Genomic DNA, 21,372 nt, shown 5'->3' with positions numbered 1-21,372 from the left:
AGCATCCTGCTTCCCCACAGGAGTTCCTGCACCGCCTCCTCCTTGGGGTGGTCTGATGGGATTAGATGGACCAGTCACCTCCCCTTGTTGTTATCAGCCAAGACTATGTGACAGGAAATGCTCCTGCCCTTGGAACAGACAGGAACAAGTTTGTAAAGGTTTTAATAAATATCTCTTTGAGTCCACTGCTTTTGAAATTGGTTGGCCTTTTCCCCATTGGAGTAAGCGGAAAGATCACCTCGAGGGCTTTGATACGCTTTCAGCTCTTCTGTAACTTAGAGGATTTTATTTTCCACAAGACTATCTTTTTTATCTACCTGAAATTAGTTTTAAGTTACATCTGAGAGCCATAAAAAGTTTAGAACAATAAAAAGGCCGCAACTTTACAGAAGCTCAACCAGAGCCTAGTCGGGAGGTCAGCTGCAGGAAGAGGTGGGGTCAACAGTACTGTCGTCACAGCCAATTGCTTTCAGTACATTTCACATTGTGTCAAGTCCATCAAATGACACAAACTCAAGTTGATAAAACTCTAATCTCCAATGAGGAGACAGTTGCGGTGGCCTACAGGGGATGATTCGCCCCGCATCCTGGGCCGACTCCAGATGCTCAGTGATTCTGCTTCTGCCGTGGCTTCACGCGCTGCTGCCGCTACTATTGACGCTGCCATTTCCAGGGAGATGTCTCCAGTGGCTTCGTCACCGGCACCACGAGCTCTTCATTACATTCGTGTATCCTCGATGGGGATATCATCCTGTAAACAGGGAAGAAAGACCGACACTCAGCAGATCTCCCTGGGGATGTGAGACGAGGCAAAACTCAAACAGTGGGAGTGAGCCGGCAGGCAATGTGACTGATGTATTTATTCACACACTATTTCATCTTTACAAAACCCACAGGAGTTAGGTAATTGTTACATTAACTCTACGTTATAGGTGAAACAATTAAGGCATTGGAAGAGGGAAGTGACTTTCCAGGGTCCAAATTGTAAAGTTGGGACTTAATCCCAGGGACCAGAGCTTGAGATATTAAACTACCTGTGAGGGGTAACAGAGCAGAAAGGTAACCCTTTAGATAGCACCTTACATTTGATGTCTATGTAACTTTTCCCTGCTCTGTGGTGTGTGTGTGTGTGTGTGTGTGTGTTTGTGTGTGTGGTGTGTGTGTGTATGTGGTGTACATACAATACAGTTTCATGTAATGTGTGTATAGTTGTACATACACATTTGGGTGTAGAGGCCAGAGGCAGATGCTGGATGTCTTCTTAAGTTTTTGTTCATCTTGTTTGCTTATATTTATTGATTGATTGATTGATTGATTGATTGATTTATATAGAGTCTCATTGTGTAGCCCTGGCTGGCCTAGAACTAGCTATGTAGACCACACAAGCCTCAGAGATTCGCCTGCCCAGCCTCCCAAGTGCTGGGTTAAAGCATGTTCCACCATGTGCTGCTTTGTCTCCCCCCCCCCCCCCACTTTAAAGCATGGTGTAGAGGATCTGGGTTTCGATCTTCACGTTTGCGTGGCAAGAACTTTCCCGACTGAGTTCTTCCCCCTCCGCGCACCCCTTTCTCTTGAATGCCTTGTTTCATCCTTCCTACTTCACACAGCTTGACTGGCAGTCCGAGCCTTGTTTCTGCCTCTGTCCCCTCCGCTTTGAAGCCCCAGCCTCTCCCACAGTGATAAAGACAATCTGTGTTTCGTAAGTGCCAACTGGACAAATGCCGCTGTAATTAATTTATCTGATCAATTAATTGATTTGTGTCCATCAAAGCACTAAATGGGATTAGATGGTAGTGAGAACCACTTACTACTGCATGCTGCCTGTCTTTTCCAGCCCAAGGAAAGACCCCGGAGAGGCAGCGTGTCTGGGCAAGTGCCAAGAGACGGCATAACTAGCGCTGGGGAATTCTTTGCTCTAGTGTCTGATGCGTTCTGGCTCTAGTCTGGACCAGGCTTGAGAGGGACCAAAGAAGATGGGAAGCGATAATCCCTGCAGGTGCTTTAAAACAACTTATTCTTATGATGTGAACAGGTGCCCAAAAGGTCAGCACTGATAGAGTTTGGTGACCTTGGACAATTTCCAGGTCCACAGTACCTTCTGAAACCAGGAGGGTGGGCTAAATGGTACTAAAGTTTTGCCTCTCAGTGACTGGAGGTCAGCAGGGGTGGAGTGGAGAGTGTGGAGAGGTGGGGGAGGGAAGCTCTTCTCTATCTGAGCTGCTGCTGTTTGCTGGGAGAGTGCTCCCGAGACACCCACTTCCCTGCCCGGGGCTTTCTGGCTTCGGAATACAGTGTGTAAAACTGAAGAGATGACCAGAGAGAGCCTGCCCTCTAGCTCTGCCCCGAATTTTCTTCAGGAACCCATCCTTGACCTGAGACTCTCCCCACAACTCTGTACCCAGGAGACCCCCACTCCTGGGGATCGGAAGTGTCTGTCAGCGAGACAGAAGGGCTCCTAGAAGGCAGGTGTCTCTCAACCTGGGCAAGGGAGGTGTGGGAGCCACTGGTGGGGGACTACTTGAACTCAAGGAGGATTAAGCATTTGGGCATTTACTGTAATCTGGGATTTAGTGGGATCTCCAGGTTCTAAAAGATTCTAAACCTAGTGACTGCTCATTCTAAATCTGATTTAAAGACGGCTCAGCTAGAAACGGAAGTATTAAAATGCCATACTCCCCGAGTGCGTGCGATGATTTCTTCCCCTAATTTACTTTGTATGATGGAACCCGAGGGCCTGAACGGGGCCCTCACAGCACAGCGGCCCCTCTTGCACCTGCTGCTCTACCATCAGGAGTTATTTACTTTGGGCCAAGTGACTTTTAAAGATTCATCTATTCAGCTGGACATAGTGGCACGCACCCATCCCAGTCCTCAAGAGGCTAAAAGCAGGAGGGTTTCCTTGAGTTCAAGGCCTCCTGGGCTAATTGTGAGTATCAGGCTAGCCTGAGCTACAAAGTAAGACCTGGTCTCAGGAAATGAATTAATATCTAACAATTCTTCACTTATTCTACACATATTTTAAGGGCTGCCACAGGTTCTACTGTAAGTTTTGAGGAAATACTAGAAGAAGAGTACAAGAGACAATAAAAATAAAGAGGAGAGAAGCTGGAGAGAAGATGGCTCAGTGGTTAAGGTCACTTGCTGCTCTTGCAGAAGACCTGGGTTTGGTTCCCAGCACCCACATGGTGGCTCACAACCATTCCTACCTCCAGTTATGGGGGATCCAGTGCCCTCTTTTAGCCTCTTCAGGCACTAGGAGGTGCACCTACATGCATACACATAAAATGAAGTAAATAAATCTAAACAAACAAATAAAAAACCCCATCCTGGTGGTGGTGGCGCACCCCTTTAGTCCCAGCACTCAGGAAGCAGAGGCAGGCAGGTCTTTGTGAGTTTGAGGCCAGCCTGGCCTACAAAAGCTAGTTCTGGGACAGCTAGGACTGTTACACAGAGAAACCCTGTCTCGAAAAACAAACAAACAACAAACAAACAAAAACCCCCACAGGAAAATGATAAAGTGGAATTATGGGAGAGAGTAACTGTGGGGTGGAAACAGATTCCTTTGACTGAGCGGTCACAAGAGAGACGTCAGTGGTCAACATCAGCTGAGCGAGACTGGAAGGATGGGTTGGAAGTGGCCAACCATATGAGGGTCAGAAAGAGGAGTGTTCTAGGCAGCGTGGGCTGCAAAGGTAGAACTTGGAGTAGGGAATGAACCTAGTTTGTTTCAGAAACAAAGACATCAGATTGCTAGAGCACAGCTCTGGGGAGAGCCAGGGAAGGAAGTGTGTGTCCATGCCTGTACCAAATTTGATCTTATTTGGAAAGCAGATTGCTGCAGACGTAGTGACGAGGTCACACTGGCTTTCAGGCACATCCTGTGCATCCTACCTCTGAAGACTGCTGGCTTAGACGAGAAAAGAGGGACATCTGAGACACAAGACACAGACAAAGGTCACACGGCGATAGCGACAAAGACCGCAGTGAGGCATTCTCAAGCCACAGACTGCCAAACACTTATGACAGCCACCAGAAGCTGAGAGAGGCCAGAAAAGATAGGAAGGGCATAGGCAGCTGCTAACGGAAGACGGACAGTTCTCTTTTAGCCCTCTGGGGGAACTCAGTTTATGAATTTTGGAGTCTCTGATGTTCTGAACTGTATGAAACTACATTTCGATTATGTATTTGTTTGTTTGAGACAGTTATTTGCTTAACTTGAACTCAGGCTGTCTTGGACTCACTATGTAGCCAGCCCACGCTAGCCTTGAACCCACTTCCATCTCATACTGAGTGCAGGGATGACAGGCATGAGCGGCACGCTCAGCTCATTTCTGTTGTGTCAAGCCACTAACCCTGTGGTACTGTGTCTCCAAACCCTAGTAAAAGAGGGATGAGAAACCCTGCCGAGAATAGATCCATGCCAGTCAACCACCCATTGATCTACCCACGATGCAGTTCCTGTGTGAGGACGAATCTCATCGAGAGAGAACACAAAGACTGAGAGAAAGGCCAGAGGCTACCATAGCAGGATGCACATGGTGGCTGAGAGACAAAACTGACAAGGAACACAGAAGGATGACAGGCTGGGGAGGGGCGCCCGGCTGTCCTTCAGGAGCTTCCAAGCCTCCACAGAACTGGGCATTCCCCTAAAGCAGACGGTGAGTTTCTGGGGGATTCCGGGGAGCTGGTGGGAACAGACAAGTGGATGGAAAGGTCCAGGGTGTGTGGGGTGAGAGAAGGGCAGGGGCAGTGCTGCCCCCTTCTCAGATGCAACACAGGGCATTGCCTGTGACTCAGTGGATGTCACACAAAGACTCCTCTGAAGACCCACCCTGCCTGAGACTAAACAGACATCACATAAAGTCTCCCCTAAAGGCCCAACCCAAGGCCACTTGTGCCTAGATGTGTCCGTGATGTCTTACCCTTGCTCGCTACACACAGACTCCGTCACCTCTGGACCCCACCAGGAATACCCTGCACACCCCGCTCCCCATTGACATTGCCAGCGCTGGTCACCGAGTTGTCATCACACCCTGCTCACTCCATGCACACCCAGAAGCTGGCCCAGTCAGCCGGAAGCAGGCCAGAACACAAGATGCACCTTCCCTTTTCTCCCCACAGTCAGTCTCTATGGGGTCAGCACAAGGTGAGGGGCTGGTAACTGTGTTTCCTCATACTGTGCTGATTTAACACCAGACAGGGAGGAACAGAACATGTGACAATGGGGGCATCTCCAGCCATGATACGGTATGAGCCATCAGAGCCACTTACCGTGGAGGCTTCCTGAGTATTCTGGATCTCATTGCTGTTCTCTGCTGGGGCATTGTCAACCCCTGGGCTGCAGCCTGGCTCCAGAGGTGGCCCCTCCTTTTGCTCCGGACTTTGGGGAGCTTTCTCCCTGACTGCTCCCTCCTCTGGTGTCTTTGCAGCTGGGCTTTTCTGTCCAAACCCCTCCTCTTCATCTGCCAAACTCTCCTCAGAAGCTGTCCCTTCTGTGGCCGTCCCAGCGTCTGTACGCTCTCCAGCTTCTGTCCCCTCTAGTTGACTCTCGCACCCTTTCTCAGCCTCTGTGTTGCAGGTTTGGGGTGGTTCTGGGATCTCCAGTCCAGCCTGGCTAGCTGTGTCTGGATTCTGTCCAGCCTTCTCTCCTGCATTGGCCTCCTCTGGGGTTCCAGTACATTCTTCCGGCTTCTCCGTGCTGTTGCACAAGCTCCTTCGAGGAGGCTTTTCTGTGGATCCCAGGGTTCCCTCTACCCCATCTCCCATGGCCTCCTGGTTGGGTGGGGGAGACCCGGGGGCCTTGCTCTTGCTAGGGAACACATCATCGCCATTCTCTACCCTGGCACCATTTTCCTGAGATGGCTCCACAGCCCGGTAGTCTCCAAGGTCCCCACAGTCTGACTGTGATCGCCGGAATCGCCGGGAGGGAGGACGTCTTTTTATTGAGCCTCGAGTCCGCACCTGGAAGAAGACATGAAGGACTATTATCTTGAAAATAAAAAAAGGCTAAGGGGAAGACTTATGCTGAACAAACTCACTGCAGGTCCGCTAACTTCCCTAGGAGGGTGTAAAGTTGTTTGCTGTTTATTATAAAACAGAATTTAGAGCAACTTCTCTTAACCCTACAGGGGTTGCATATCAGATATCCTGCTTATCAGATATTTACATTACAATTCATAACAGTAGCAGAGAAATGCTTTTATGGTTGGGGTCGCTGCAGCATGAGGAACTGTATTAACGGGCTGCAGCATTAGGAAGGTTGAGGAACGCCGCTCTGGGGGATTGTAAAACTACTTGGTAGGCTGCAGGCTTTTGTCTTAGGAAGATATAAATGCTGTCCATCAGTTAATAACTTGGGAAGAAATCTCAGTGGGTGAAGTGTTGGCTGTCAATGAAAGAGCGAGGGGGGCTGAGTTTGGGTTCTCGGTATCTTGTGAAAAACAAGAGGCAAACCTGTGGATTTGAGACAACGGATCCCTGGAGCTGGCTGACCAGCATTTCAGCCAGTTGCTGAGCTCTGGGGTCAATGGGAATGACCTAAAACACTGTAGATGATGGGTTGTTTTGTTTGTTTGTTTGGTTGGTTGGGGTTTTTTTGTTTGTTTTTTTGTTTTTGTTTTTTGTTTTTACAACAGGCAAAAGATTGAATACCAGGAAATACCAGGAATCACTTCCCTGGGCACACCACAATACGACAGAGGCAGACCGTACCTTATTGTAAGAAGGCAGGTGAGTCCCTTCCGGGGGCTGGTCAAAGCTCACAGGTACCTCTTCTGCTTCTGGCTGAGACCGGATGCCGGGGCTACTGGGTGTGGGAGGGGGGCTGTGAAATGGTGGCACCATGGCCTTGAGCCCAGGACTTTTGGGTGAAGCCCCAGGCAGAAGAGCTGCTGGGTCGAAGGCTAAATTGGCCTGTCAAGAAAGGGGAGAAGATGTTTGTTCACTGGCCTCAGCTGGCTGAGGACACGCAAAAGGAGACTCTGTGTGCTTCTCCCAAACCAATTGTCTGCCATTGCACTCTGACTGCTTCTGGAAGCCTTGTATAGCCAGCCATACCGCCTGTTACCTGGCTCACGTAAGGTAGGTTGCCTTGTTGGATGCTCAGGTCATGCTGAGGTGGACCCAATAGTCACCCCAACAGTCCTGGCCTGGCATAGTGGTGTAGCTTTGTTTTCCTTTGGTTTTTCAAGACAGGGTTTCTCTGTGTAGCCTTGTCTATCCTGGAACTCGCTCTGTAGACCCTCCTGGCCTTGAACTCAGAGATCCATTCAACTCTGCCTTCTGAGTGCCGGATACCAGCGGGTGGTGGTGGCAAACATCCTTAATCCCAGCGCTCGGGAGGCAGAGGCAGGAGGATCTCTGTGAGTTTGAGGTCAGCATGGTCTACAAAACAACTAGGACTGTTACACAGAGAAATCCTGTCTCGAAAAACCAAAAACCAACCAACCAAACAAACAAAACCCCAAAAAACAAAAACAAAAAATATGTGTCACCACACAGAGGTAGGCATATCTCTGTGTGTCTGAGGTCAGTCTGGTCATTAGTGAGTTCTAGGCAAGCTGGGGCTACATAGTGAGACCTTCTCTGATAATGATGATATAATAATAATAATAATAATAATAATAATAATAATAATAATAGTAACAACAGCTCCAGTGAGTAGTCACAGTGGCCCAAAGAGAAACTGCTGGCAGCACCTTCAGCTCCCAGGTGCTTGCAGTATTTGGCTCCCATGTCATCTTCTCATTAGCCAACAGCATCTGCTCCTATTAACATCTGCTGTGTGCACCTATCTCTGCTGGATACAGCTGTCGCCTTTGCGATCACTCGACAGAGTCAGTGTTGGTCTCCTGAGAGGAAGGTGGCTAAATCCTGAGGTCTGTGGCTGGCCTGCTCCTTCCTCAGGCCTGCTCGCTCCTCACAATTGAAACCAGATCAAGATGGATACGAAGGGAGACCAAAGGCAGAGTCACTCAGAGGTGACCAGCGCCTAATGGAAACACAGGTTCAGTGGGAGAACAGGTGGGAGGCCACAGATCAACTTTACCGACGGTAGAGCAGGAAGACAGCTATGGAAGGGGTTGTGTGTTAACAGCCCAGACAGGGCCTCACAGAGCCAGGCCTCCAGCTCCCTGTGTAGCCAGGAATGACCTTGAACTTCAGGGTGCTGGGACTGCAGGCAGCTCCATCAAGTCTAGGTACCAGGAATTGAACTCTGAATTGAATGGGGCTTTCTGATCTCTGGCAACTGAGCTGAATCACCAGTCCACAGGCTTTCAGTGCTAGCTAGGGGCACACTCTTCCTCCCACCCTTTATAGGGTCCAAACCCACATAGCTGAGTAGACCTGACAGGGCTGGTCATAGTAAGACCTCACAGAGAGGGGACTGGCAATAGAGGCTCACGCAGCCAATTATATCTAATATAGGATCTCTCAATAGACTCTGGTTCTCTGAACCAACTTTTAGCCTGATCTCCACAACCTTTTTCTTTTTTTTAAAGATTTATTTATTATGTATACAACATTCTGCCTCTATATATGCCCGCATGCCAGAGGAGGGTGCCAGATCTCAGTACAGGTGGTTGTGAGCCACCATGTGGTTGCTGGGAATTGAACTCAGGACCTCTGGAAGAGCAGCCAGTGCTCTTAACCTCTGAGCCATCTCTCCACATGCCTTTTGAGGTGGATTTCTGGTTACTCTCAGGCAAGGCGTGGCTAGTACACTCCACTCACAATGCCCCACCCCCAGTACTCCCCTCAGACAAGACAGAGGACCTTGAGAACCCCAAGTGTTGTTAGCACTCTCTGGCTTCAAGGCACTAAGTGTGTTTAGGAAGGTAGCTATTATTTACTGGGTGTGGTCTTAAGGCCGAATGCACGAAGCTGACAAGACTAAGTCATGGGAAGAATTAAATATAGAAAACCCATAAGAGGCAGCATTGTTAAGTCCAGGTTATGTTTTTTTTTTTTTTTAAATAGCATATGATGAGTACCAGGGAATGCTGGACCACAGGTGCCAGGGGAATGTGTGTGAGGCAGGGTGTGCGCATGAGCGTGCATGAGCATGCATGGGGATGTGTATGCACTTCACACTGACCTGAAGCTTCTCAATCAGCGGAGAGCTCTTCACCTTGATTTTAGGTGGGTGGCTGGTGTTGGATGGTGATTTCTACAGAGCAAATAGACCAAAAGCAACCAAGTGAGCCAGAGGGAGGAGACAGGGTGGTCTCTCAAGCTGCCGCCGCTGCTTTGATGCCTACTTACCTTGTCAGGCCTGGATGAGACCGACTTCCTGCCTGCCTATCTCCCCAACCCCCCCACCCCCCATTTCACCACAAGCAAGACCACTTGAGTTTGAGCTGAGAAGTTAGGGCAGACCTTCGGATCACAGGAAGCCTCCCCTCCCAGGGAGAATGACTTCATTGTCATTAGGAGGAAAAACTAGTCTATGGGGATCAAGGCCTTCACCTCATGGCCTTCCAAGGCAAATCAACAATTGGAGGGGATTTCACAGACAAAGGGCAAAACTGGTCATAAACAAAACAATAAATCCCAGGCTGGGAATGAAATTAGGCAGCGGTATTAGCAAAATCCCTTTACGGAATTGATATTTTGGAAAATTCCACCAAATGGCATGGTTCATGTACTACAATTTTCCCACATGTGAATACTCATTTAATTTATCAGATACACGCGTTAAGTATCTACCGGTGCTTTCACGCATCGGGGCGGGTACATGAAGATGAAGGTGATCTACTCCCTTCCCTAAACGAACAGTTGTGACTGCTATCCACTATGCAGGCTCTGAAAATTACTGTTGTGATCAGTGTACACCATGAGTTTTTTCCACTTCCGGATTAGATATTTGTAAAAAGATTGGCTCCTCGTTTCACGCTAAATTCCCACTATAATACAACGGTGAGGACAGTCATGGTGATTAAATGGTGGCGGAGAGATAGAAGGCGACTTTCACGTTGATAGGCAGGGTCAAGCACAGAAGGGATATTCTCAGTGTTTTGGGACCAGAGTATGTTACCTGCCCCATCTCCATATACGGCTGTGCTGGAACCGTAAGAAGGACAATCACTGCTGCCTGGTGTCATTCTGAGTGCCTGATTATATTTTAGTTGTAGAAGAAGAGAGACAGAATCAACTTATCAGGGAACTTTTCAGATGCTGGCGCCAAGGGAGAGCACGCTGCAACGAGACTGTCAAAGGCTGGGATTCAGAGACCCGCTCCTTCTGACTCCAACTTTGCTGGCCAGGTAGATGCCTGCTCTACCAAGATTTCTTGGCTATGGCAAAGGATGCCGAGGGCTTTTATTCAAGCTCTATATTGCCTCTGCCTGTCATGGAACTTTGGTTTCTAGTGAGCATCATGATCCTTCGGCCCCAACTGGGAGGTTTCCGGGCTTCACAGAGGAATTTTGTGTTTTCATAAACTGCAGCAAAATCTTCCCTACCAAATCTCACTTTAGGTAACATTATAAACTCTCCCACTCTTTTGGAAGACAGTGGAAATCAAACAAACAGCGCCCCTTAAGCACAGTGAGTGCTAGAGACCCAGCAGGTGTGGACCGGGAAACGCTAGTGCAGTTCACAGGATGGGCAGCAGATGGCAGCATTTCATTTATAATTTAATCACAGGCTCCAGGTCAGTGGCTGGGGTTAAACAAACTGCAGAGAAAAACCAACTTGGCATTCATACATTTTATGTGTATGTGTATTAATATGACATTCCAACCATATATTATTACATCTAGAAGTTGTGGACCTGATAGTTTCGCATGAAGTGGTATTCATGTCCTTCCGTGTCATCTGGTTCTCTCAGGAAAGGTAACTTGTTACTTTGCCTACAACCAGCAGGAGAAATCCTGGTGGCTGACCCCACGTCCCAGGCCCAGAAGGTATAGGAGGTAAGGGATGAAGCAGTCCTTTCCATCCCTGTGCATGAACTAGGGTAACCAGAAGGCTATCAGGGTTCCCGTAGGTTGCATGTACTACACAGGCATGTAACATCTCCATCCAGCCCTGCCAGGAGAACTGCGCCCTCTTTCTCTGACAGAGGTTTCATTCTGAAGTCCAGGATGGCCTGGAGCCTGCTATGGGCTGGGATTATGATTGTGTGCCATGATACCCTCACTCTGAATTTCAAGGCAAAAAGAAAGCCATCGATCCTGGGGACAGCGTTGTTTGCATGAACACACAGCATCACATTCCAGGGGGTTCTCAGTTTGACCCCCCACCTTTCTCTTCCTTCTACTCCTTGGCCATTACATGCCTTTAACTTCTGGATTTTATAAAGTCCGTGAAATGAAGCCATAAAATCCAATCTCTACAAGCCTGACCTGCTTCATCTGCTTTTATAAAATCCCACGAGCAAAACTTCCCCATCCAGCCCTGCCGCACACTTTCTGGTAACTCCTGTCCTCGGTTCACAAATGAGGAACTAGTGTGAGGCAATGGCTCCTTTTGAGGAAAGCCCTGGGGACAGCCTCAGATGGCCACAGCCTCAGGCCTGCACCAGCAGAGGCTCCAAGCTCAGCAGGGAAGAGCTACAGAAGTTCACCCTTTGTAAAGAGAAGTTGGTGAAATTGGCGAAGTTGGCGGTGGTGGTAGCATCGGCTGGGAACACCATGGAGTCATGATGCCAACAACTGAGGAGACCTAACCGTTTGTTAACCTCGGTTCTGGGGACTTCTCAGCTCACAAGACCATTCTGCCCAGTGGAAAGGGCCCCAGACCCCACCCACCCCTACTTGACTGGGAGGTAGCTACGAGTTCTCTGTCCTTTGAATTTTTTAAAATTTATTTTTAACTAAATAATCTTTATGTGTATGGGTGTTTTGGTGTCTGGTGTCCATAGCGATCAAAAGGAGGCATCAAATTCCTTGGAACTGGAGTTACAGATAGTTGTGAACCACCATGCGTACGTGCTGAGAATTGAACCCTGGTCCTCTGGAACAGCAATGAGTGCTCTTATCTCAAGCACACACACACACACACACACGCACGCGCACACGCACACACACACACACACACACACACACACACACACACACACGAGTTTTGGTTTTTGAGACTGTTTCTCTGTGTAACAGTCCTGACTGTCCTGAAACTCTCTTTGTAGACCAGGCCGGCCTTGAACTCACTGAGATCTGCCTGCCTCTGTCTCCCAAGTGCTGGGATTAAAGTTGTGCGCCACCACCGCTCAGCTCTATTTACTTACTTATTTGTTTGTTTATTTATTTTTATTGTGTGTGGCATACATGTGCCACAGCATGTGTATAGAGGTCAGAGGACAACTTTCTTTCCTTTTTCCATGTGCTTGTCAAGGACTGAGTTCAGGTCATTGTGCTTGGGGGCAAGTAAGTGCCTTTACCCGCTGCGCCCCCTTGCTGGCCTTAGTTCTTTGCTTTTTGATGCACTTGTGAGCTCTGGGTTGACAAAAAGCCCTGAAAAACCATTCATCTACATCAACCGTTTCACTTTACAGGGGACCAAATGTAGGTCTGCCTAAGTTCACAGGGGTATTTGGGGCCTTTTATCAGGATGCTGGTCCCCAGAAAGAAGGGGAGGGAAAAAGAGGGAGCTGAAGTGGGAATTGGGAACTGAGCTGTGTGACTTGCTTGCTTTATTTTGGGCTTGGCCTCCTGGGCCTGAAGACAACGTGCAGATTGGTTTCTGGCAGGACCATGGCCGTGACCACAGGGAAAGTTCATGGGCTGCTGGGTTGGGGCCTGCAGCAGCCGCTCTAACAGCTACAATTAGATAAACAAGGCTGGGCGAGCACGCAGGCCGGGACTCTATTACCGGCTATGATCTATGACACCAGAGCCTTCATTATGTTGGCAGCACTGCTATTTATATCTGAGGGCCAGGAGGCCTCCTGTGTGCTCTGGTTTTCTTCCAGTGGTCCCAGACAATAGCCAGCCTTCTCGAGGATACAGAGCAAGCACGAACGTCTCTAGCACCATAGTTCTGCCTTCGATAGCACAGCCTCTCTTTCCAGGACCCTTCCACGCCTCTTGTACCACCATTTCCCTTAGACTCAGATTGAAACCTGACTCTGGTCCTGGACTGACGCTTAAGGAGTCTTGGAATAAAAGACTGGGGAAAGCAAGCCTCTAAGGTAAAAGATCCAGGAAGTTGCTAGAGACTCGTTCTTGCATCTGAGGTGGAGAGACCCCTGTGCCGATGTCAAGGTCTAAATGTGTGGTGTTTGTAGCTCTTCCTGCAAGGAGAATGAAGCCCCACAGCCAGCATCTCTGGTCCCAGGGTAGCACTTACCTCCTCACCATTCTGGCCCAGCTCTACCTTGGGGGGGAACAGGGGGAGGGAGCAGGGCGGTTTCCTTCTTGTTGGTTTACTGGCTGGTGTCTAGAGGGAGAGTGACAGACGACACAGAGAGAAAAAGAGAGGCAGTGAATGGGGCGATAGGGAGGAGGAGGAAGGGCTGGAAACCGGGTTAGGAACGGTTAGGGATGGCTAGAGGAGGAGAGAATGGTGCCGGACGGGCTGTCTCAGGGATGTCCTCCTGCTGAATGCATGCGTCAGTGCTGCGCCGTTATCTTGCTCCCCTTTCTGTTCAGCAATAATGTCCTCTTGTTCTCGAGGTCCCCCCACCCCCAAATCTGAGCCAGCCTCTTGAGATGACATCCACATTTTGCCTTTTTAACCGTGAGGCAGAACCAGTCCCTTAGATCATTGCCACCCTCTTTCTTCGTCCTTTAGAATGTTTCTGTTTAGATAGCATGGGTCGATTTTACTTTTAGTTGAGAAAACCGAAGTGCAAAACCGTGTACATAAAAGAACAAGGGAGCTGCACCGTCATGGCCATGGGGCTGAGGCAGACCCTTGCCACCTGGGGACTCTCCCTGCCTTTTGCTTTGGTTGCTGTTTGACAGAGTGTCTCCTGCAGCCTGGCCTAGCCTTGATGTCCTTACGTAACTGAGAATGACCTTGAAGTCTTGGTCCTCAACACTAGCGTGGTGTGCAGCACCATGCCTGCTATTGCTCAGCTCACCCCCACCCCCAAGACAGGCTTTCTCTGTGTGTAGACCTGGCTGTCCTGGAACTTGATTTATAGACCAGCCTGGGCTACTCACAGAGATTCGCCAGCCTCTGCCTCCCAAGTGCTGGGATTAAAGGCGTGCGCCACTCTGGCCTAGCCTCAGCTCACTTGGAATGGAAGCCACACACAACATGACTGAAACAATCTAGTCCAATCGTGCAAAGTTATAACACTTAAATTTTTTTTCTTTTTTTCAGCAGGATTCTTCTAGAATCCACTGGTCCTCCATTCCTAGTCTCTTTTTGGAATGTGTTTCCTATCGAATCCTCAGTTCTGGATCCGTTGCTGCCTTGCCTATCTCCTGCTTCCAAGGCGAGAAACAGGAGCCGGGTGGCTGGACTTCTTTGCTCTGAACCCGTCCAGGCTGGACAAAGTGATACAGCACTCATCCCTGTCCGTGGATGCTCAAGAGGAACAGGAGTGCAGGCTCTGCCTGATTCACCCCTCCTCACCATTGTGGGAGCCCTACTCTAGTAGGGAAGGATTCTCTGCCCAAAAGAAGCAGGTCGGTGGCACATTCCTCACATTCAGAGGGACCCTCTCTGGCTTCTCTTCCTAATTTGGTAATTGCCAAAGCTCCTCCTGCCGGCCTTCTCCTCAGGGCCTAATGGGCATCCTCTTCCTCCAGGCCTGGCTCCACATTTACCTCTCTGGCTACAGCCGCTTGCTCCCGGAACCGTCCAGCCAGCTGGGCCACGGAAGGCTGTGCTGAGCTGTCCACATTGGAGTTGGTCTCTGCCGATCTTTCCTGGCAAACAAAGGGAGGCAAATATTCATCAGCAAGTGAACACTACACTCTTTGGAGGGTCACATGGGGTGCCATGAAAGGCACCTGTTTTGTGGTTCCATCAGGAATTCTGTGACGAGACATTTTTAAGAGTATTTTGCAATTGGTTCCTATATCCAAATTTAAAAACAACTACACACACACACACACACACACACACACACTATTCAATTATCTACATTTAGTGAGTAGCTACAATGTATTATACAGGGTTCCAGATGTACCCCTGGGGACAAATAAACCAAGGTGGGGCTGGAGGCAGTCAGGGGAGGGTCTCCCACTCTGCAAACACCCATCAAACATGGGAAATATCAACAATAGTCTGCAAACCTCCTTCCTGTTTAATGACTCTAAAAAATGGGGGTTTAGTGGGGTGACAAAATGCATTTGGAACTAGGGTCTTTGTAGGAAAAAGAGAGAGCATTTGCCCTTTCTAGAATTTTCACATCCAGATGTGATTTTTTTTATTTTGTTTTCCCTACTTAGCTGATTGCCTTGGGTAATAGTGACCATTTATTAATGAATGACATTAGAGGCAGTAGCAGACCGGATGAGACGAGGGCTGTGGAACTCAGAGACCTGCTCCAGCTCTCTCACTGTGGGCCAGCCTCGGCGGGGTGGTGCCAGTGTCTGGCTTTGGGTCTAGCCTTCAGTCCTGGCCATTAGTTTATTGATGTTTCAAGCCAAGATGCCTGAAGGGCACAGTCCATCCCATATGCTACTTGTCACTTTGACATAGAGAGTGAGTTACCGACCGTGCAAATGGCTGGTCTCGTGGTCTACATAGTAACCTGTTTTAGTTCTCTCTCTCTCTCTCTCTCTCTCTCTCTCTCTCTCTCTCTCTCTCTCTCTCTCTCTCTCTCTCTCTCTCTCTCTTTCTTTCTCTCCGATACAAGGTCTTGTTTTGTAAACTAAGATGACATTGAACTCACATCCTTCCGACTTTTTCTTCCTCCAGTGTTTGGATTATAGATGTGCACCACCAGCCGGGCGGCGGTGGCGCACGCCTTTAATCCCAGCACTCGGGAGGCAGAGGCAGGCGGATCTCTGTGAGTTCGAGACCAGCCTGGTCTACAAGAGCTAGTTCCAGGACAGGCTCCAAAGCTACAGAGAAACCCTGTCTCGAAAAACCAAAAAATAAATAAATAAATAAATAAATAAATAAATAGATGTGCACCACCATACCCAGCTCCTTCTGTGTTTCCTTTTTAAATTTAAAGTGTGTGTGTGTGTGTGTAGGTCAGAGGACAACTTGCAGCATTGCAAGCTGGACCTGTAGCCAGTCATAATAACAACAACCCTGCTCCTCCCCTCCTCTCCCCCCGATCTCCACAGCCATTAAATTGTCAGTCACTAAACTCAGGCAGCCCTAATGAGAGACCCTGGCAACACCCCTGTCAAGGCTCAGACTGCTGAAGCAATGAGAGAGGTGGAGCAAGTCCCTGGTTGAGTTCCAGCAGCTCTCTTATCCTGACCGCTAGTGTGGGAAGCAGTTCTTTCCTTCTGCCAGTGGGTCCCGGGAATTGAACTCAGGCTGTCAGGCTTGGTGGCAAACACCTTTACCTGTTGATTCACATTGCTGGCCCCACCTCTTGACTTTTTGATGGTCTTATGTTCTCGACCCTAGAGATGTTAGGTTTTTTGTTTGTTTGTTTGTTTGTTTTTTGTTTTGTTTTGTTTTGTTTTGACCGTGATGGTGACATTTCTTAACATAGAGAACCTTATCACTCTCCCTTTGTCTTGGGGGACTTGGGTAGCAGTTTGAGAAACTCCGTCTCTGCCTCCCCACGGGTGGTATCATGGCATTTGAGATGGATCATGCCGCAACTCCAGCATAAACATGCATCTCTATGCCACTTATAGCCCTGCGCACAGACATGTCCACAACCCTCCTTTTGGTACTAAAAGTGTCTCCAAGTTTTTTGATTTGGCCTCTGCTACCTACCAGCAATTAAGTGGCATAAACATAGCTGGTTGGAAAGGAGATCTGTACAGAGGTAGGAAAGAAAACACGGAGCCTCAGACCTCCGGATGTGAATGGCTGTTCTGGGGCCAAAGCCAGGTATTTCATTTCTGTTGTCCGTGTCACTCGAGTTCATCCTACCCCAGTCTAAACACTGGCATTGATTTCAAGGAGGATTTCAAATGATTTACCTCTATTCAAGATGCCAGATTTTCCCCTAAGTTGCTGGGAATGCCCTGGAAGCCTGAATGCTCCATCCGAAGATGCTGTCGGATGGGCTCAGGGCAGGTCCATGTCTGATCCCTCTACTGGTCACATGAATAGTGGTCAGAGACCCACACCTCGCTGTCCTGGAGCACCAGAAAGGCTTCAGGGGCAGAGTATGGTGAATCGAGCTGCCCTTGGCAAAGATGCAGGCTGATGGGTATGTCCATCTGTCTAGCTTCCTGTCACTCACCAGCATGGCCTCTGTCCACTGCTATTTATTCCTCCAGCCCTGCTGACGGTGCACCCTACCTCAGCTTCCAGGCACTGAGGGGTAGTGCTGAAGTGAGAGACATTCCAGCTAAAAATAGAGCCACAGAGGGATCAAAAACACCGGAACTTCCCTGTATCAAGATGTGCTTGGCAAGGGGCTCAGTGGCAGGGAATGGGAGGCTTCTGGGAGCACTTAGGGCTTATGAGTTGGGTGAAAGGAGAGATTCTAATACAGAGTTTGCTTCCATAAGTCCCCTAGGTTAACTAGTTATCTTCAAATGGCTTCTCACCTCCACCTGTCTCCAGGGCACCTCCTTTCCTAAATTTCCGAATACTGACGGATGGCCGCTGCGCACCCTGAAGCCCAGAGGCACCCATCATTTAGCCAAAGTCATATAGGAGAGACCAAATGGAATTAACTATGGGAATATTTGACCTTGACACCCAGCGAGGGCCATGAGTTAAGTAATAATATATCCCATGGAAAGCGCTTTAAGAACTGCAAAGGGCTATTATGTAAGTATCAAGATTATTATTAGCCAGCGAGTTGCACAGGTGCAATGGAAGAAGCATGATCTTCAGGCTGGTGGCTCAGCCCATGTGAGGCTTTGCTTCCAGCTTGCATTGCGGTCTTAGCCACAGAGCTCCTTCGGTGGGTGCCACAGCTTGCAAGCCCATCCCAGGCTGAGGCTCCAACACTCTCACTGTCTTCTGTGCTGTATCCCGGCTCCCATTGGGTCTTATGTAAATCAAGCTACTCTTAAAGACACAGAACAGACACTTTTTTGTTTGTTTGTTTGCTTGCTTGTTTTGTTTCTTTTGAGACAGGGTTTCTCTGTGTAGCCTTGGCTGTCCTGGAACTTGCTTTGTAGACCTCAGCTGGCCTTGAACTCACAGCTTGATTCTCTGGCCTCTTCCTCCTGAGTGCTGGGATTAAAGACACGCATCGTTATGCCTGGCGATCTTAAGCTTTTGTTCTCTTTGCTGCCTCTCCCCAAGTGCTGAGGTTACAAGGCCCAGTTTTGTGCAGCACTGGGAACCGAACCCAGGGTTCTATGCACGCTAGGCAAGCACTCTACCTATCGAGCAACATCTGTATCTCATGTATTCTTGGCTCTAAGAAAGACTTCAGTTGGGCAGTGGCTGTACATACCTTTAATCCCAGAAGTGGGGAAGTAGAGGCAAGACAGATTTCTGTGAGTTTGAGGCTAGCCTGATCTATAGAGCAAGTTCCAGGACAGTCAGGGCTACACAGGGAAACCCTGTCTCAAAACAAAACCAAACCAAAAATAAAAAAAAGAATGACTTCAGTGTCTCTGTCTCCTTCTAGGCATTCAGAAGACTCTCAACTTCCCTGGATAAATATTTTTTTCCTGGTTCATAAAGTATTTAGCACTGGGCCTGAAGTATAGAAGGAGTTCATCAGAGCTTGTCCCATCCCCATTCGGCCCTATTTGCCAGTGTAGGACCTGGCTACCTGCTCCTATAGCCTCTCACACCCTTAACTCACCCTGGGGACCACACCTGGCTTCAGCCCCAGCCTCGACAACATCCTTCTAGACCTGAATCTTGCTTGCTACACCCTTCCTGCCACCAAACAAGCCTGGCTCTGCCAGCTACCTCTGAGACCACAGTTACAAGAATGTCTGACTCTGCCGAGGCCAGGAGCAAATCACCTGTGGTGTTTCCTTTCCATGTCTGTGGCATTTTCTGAGAACTGAGGAGTCTATGTCTAGACTGTGTGGAACTTCCTGGATGCTGTTGCTATGCCAAGTAAATATAGTTTGGAGGCTGCTGACCATCCACATAGTAGAACCTTTGTGTGTAGGCCAGAAGAAGGCCCGGCTACCTCTCTGGCTCTGCCCTGCTTCTCCACCCTGCTTGTTGTTTGAAAGCTGAAGTACCTAACAGTCTCTGGGCCACAGTGTAGGGTACCAAGGTATGTTGAGAAGCTTGACTGTGCATGGCCATGAGAGGGCTGTTCTTGAGGGTGGAGGATCTTTTGCCCTTAGCCAATAAGAATGTTTCTTGCTCATTAGAACAGTGAACCCAGAGCCTCAAAAGCATAAAGGATGCTTGCTGTTTTGGTCCTCCATAAAGGAAAGGAATCTTAAGGCAAGTCAATCTCCAAGGAAGAGCTCCCGTCCCTACAAAGCTTCTTCATCATCACTTGGTAAGGAGCAGTGTAGCATCTTGGGATGTTCTCTTTGCTCCCAACTCTTCTGTTTATCCCAGTGTTTTCCTCATTGCTACCCTAGGATGATGGAAAGGCTTCTGGACCAGACTAGGCAGGTTCGCTTATCCTACCCGCTTCTGTGAGTACTGTTCTCAGAGCAATGTGACACGTTGTCTGATTTTTACATCTGGAGAAGAAAAGTGGAGCCATGCTGCAGAGTAACTCTGTGCTGAGTAAGTGACGGCATGGGAGGGAACCGTCATGGAGTGCCAGCTTTGCCCACACGTCCAGACCCTTCACTGGAGGGTGTGTCTCCAGTTCCTCTCATCACAGACCCTGTTCTAGACTCTGATGCAAAGGTGAACAGGGCAGAACTGTTGCCCTCAACAACGAAGATGCAGATAGACCAACAACAAGCAGATACCAGGTTGATAAAGAATGTGACGGAGGCAAAGCCGGTCCTCTTTCCAGTGAGGGTGTGGAAAGGTATCTCCAAGAAAGGAGTAGCTCTGTTAAATCCCAGGTAGGGAAAAGACGGGAAAGGGAGGTCTCCTGAGCATGATCACAAACAGGAACAGGATGAGGGGGAGCAGAGGAAAACGAGGCAGCGACATTCTGGGCACCAGAGTGGGGTGGCGAGGTAAGGGATGGGGCCAGCCCCCGTGGGTACTCTGTCACAAGCAGCTTGTGTTTCATTCGGAGCGAGCGAGTCACTGGTCACACACAAAGAGGCTGTACGTGGGAGATGGAAGAGAACGGGAAGGAGACCAAAGGCCGGTGCTAGCAGGGCATGAGCTAACCAGGAGGTGACAGTGGAGGGGCCACACATGCAGCCAGGAGACGGGGAGACGAGAGATTTGGAGGTAAAACTGCTGGAATTACTGATGAAGCCTGTGTAGGTATGAGGGACAGAGCAGAACCAAAAATGGTGCCCGGCTTCTGTTATTGACAGTAGGACACCGGAAGTACTTTCTGGGTTGGGGAAGGAAGAGTGGGTGAGACAGATGGGACGAGGGGAATGGTATTTTCTTGGTTATGAAAGTTTGAATGTCTCATAGACACCCTAGTTGAGATGCAGTAGAGAGGGTTGAATATACACCCGAGCCTAGAGGTACCCAGGTAGAGATGGCAGCTGAAGTCACAAAGTTGGATCAAATTAGAGGAAACACAGAACAGGGAAGAGCAGAGACCAAAGCTGAACACTGCGCTATCTCCTCTGCGAGAGCTGGCCTTCATCCATGAAGGTGGAGCACCCTGTTGCTCCAGGGGAGACACTGGTGTGAACTGCAGATGGGGTAGAACATGTCAGAAGGGTCCCTGACTAGAGTGAACAGGGAAGGGCGAGAAACCCCAAATGTTCCACATGACTTGTGTGTGGTGTCCCTCGTCCCTCTAGGTGGTTCTTTCATCCGTTCTCTCTTGAGCATCCCCAGATGCTGTCAAATGCATTGTGGGAACAAGTGATGATTTCAAGCTGTGAGCAGCCTGCCCAAGGGGAAAATGGAAGCCGGAGGTGAGCAACAATAACAAAGCCTTGAGATAGAAGAGTAGAAATGGGCACGTGAGAACAAATAGTTCTCTCACACAGACCAAAAAAGTCCCAAACATCTCCACCCTACCCACTTGTAAGATTCAAGGACCTGAAAATAGAACTTACTTGGCCTGTGCAACTCCCTCCCAGGGAAAACCCACATAAAATACTCAACCTACCAAAGGAGCCCTAGGCATTAGCAAGGGGCGGGTCCTTCCTTGGGTCTTTCTGGGCTTTCCATTTTATCTGGGACTTGGTGTTGCAGCCCAGTGACCTGGGGGGGGGGGGTTACTATGGGGCACAGTCCTGGGTGCCTAAGGCCAGGAGTCCTGGGAAGTCTTCTAGGTGGGGACCAGCGGGTATA

The 21,372-nt window shown here is 49.1% G+C and overlaps 1 protein-coding gene across 2 annotated transcripts in view; it reads right to left on the bottom strand.

Moving 5' to 3' along the window:
- Positions 1-146: 146 nt before the first annotated feature.
- The window catches only part of Rcsd1 (RCSD domain containing 1), a 59,795-nt gene continuing 38,569 nt past the window's right edge, over positions 147-21,372 (bottom strand). Inside the window, exons 2-7 of one of the 2 annotated variants that reach the window (XM_038350087.1) lie at positions 14,721-14,822; positions 13,291-13,380; positions 9,098-9,169; positions 6,712-6,912; positions 5,272-5,961; positions 147-751 (exon numbers count right to left, since the gene is read on the bottom strand). In XM_038350087.1, coding sequence (XP_038206015.1) covers positions 719-751; positions 5,272-5,961; positions 6,712-6,912; positions 9,098-9,169; positions 13,291-13,380; positions 14,721-14,822 — 1,188 coding nt within the window. In that variant the 3' untranslated portion in view covers positions 147-718. The remainder of the gene's footprint in view (positions 752-5,271; positions 5,962-6,711; positions 6,913-9,097; positions 9,170-13,290; positions 13,381-14,720; positions 14,823-21,372) is intronic. The other variant, XM_038350088.1, reaches the window with a different exon arrangement.

Source organism: Arvicola amphibius, chromosome 12 (assembly GCF_903992535.2).
Source record: "Arvicola amphibius chromosome 12, mArvAmp1.2, whole genome shotgun sequence".
NCBI classification, from domain to species: Eukaryota; Metazoa; Chordata; class Mammalia; order Rodentia; family Cricetidae; genus Arvicola; species Arvicola amphibius.
The sequence above is the reverse complement of the archived record's forward strand: the minus strand, read 5'-3'. Positions and strand labels throughout refer to the sequence as shown.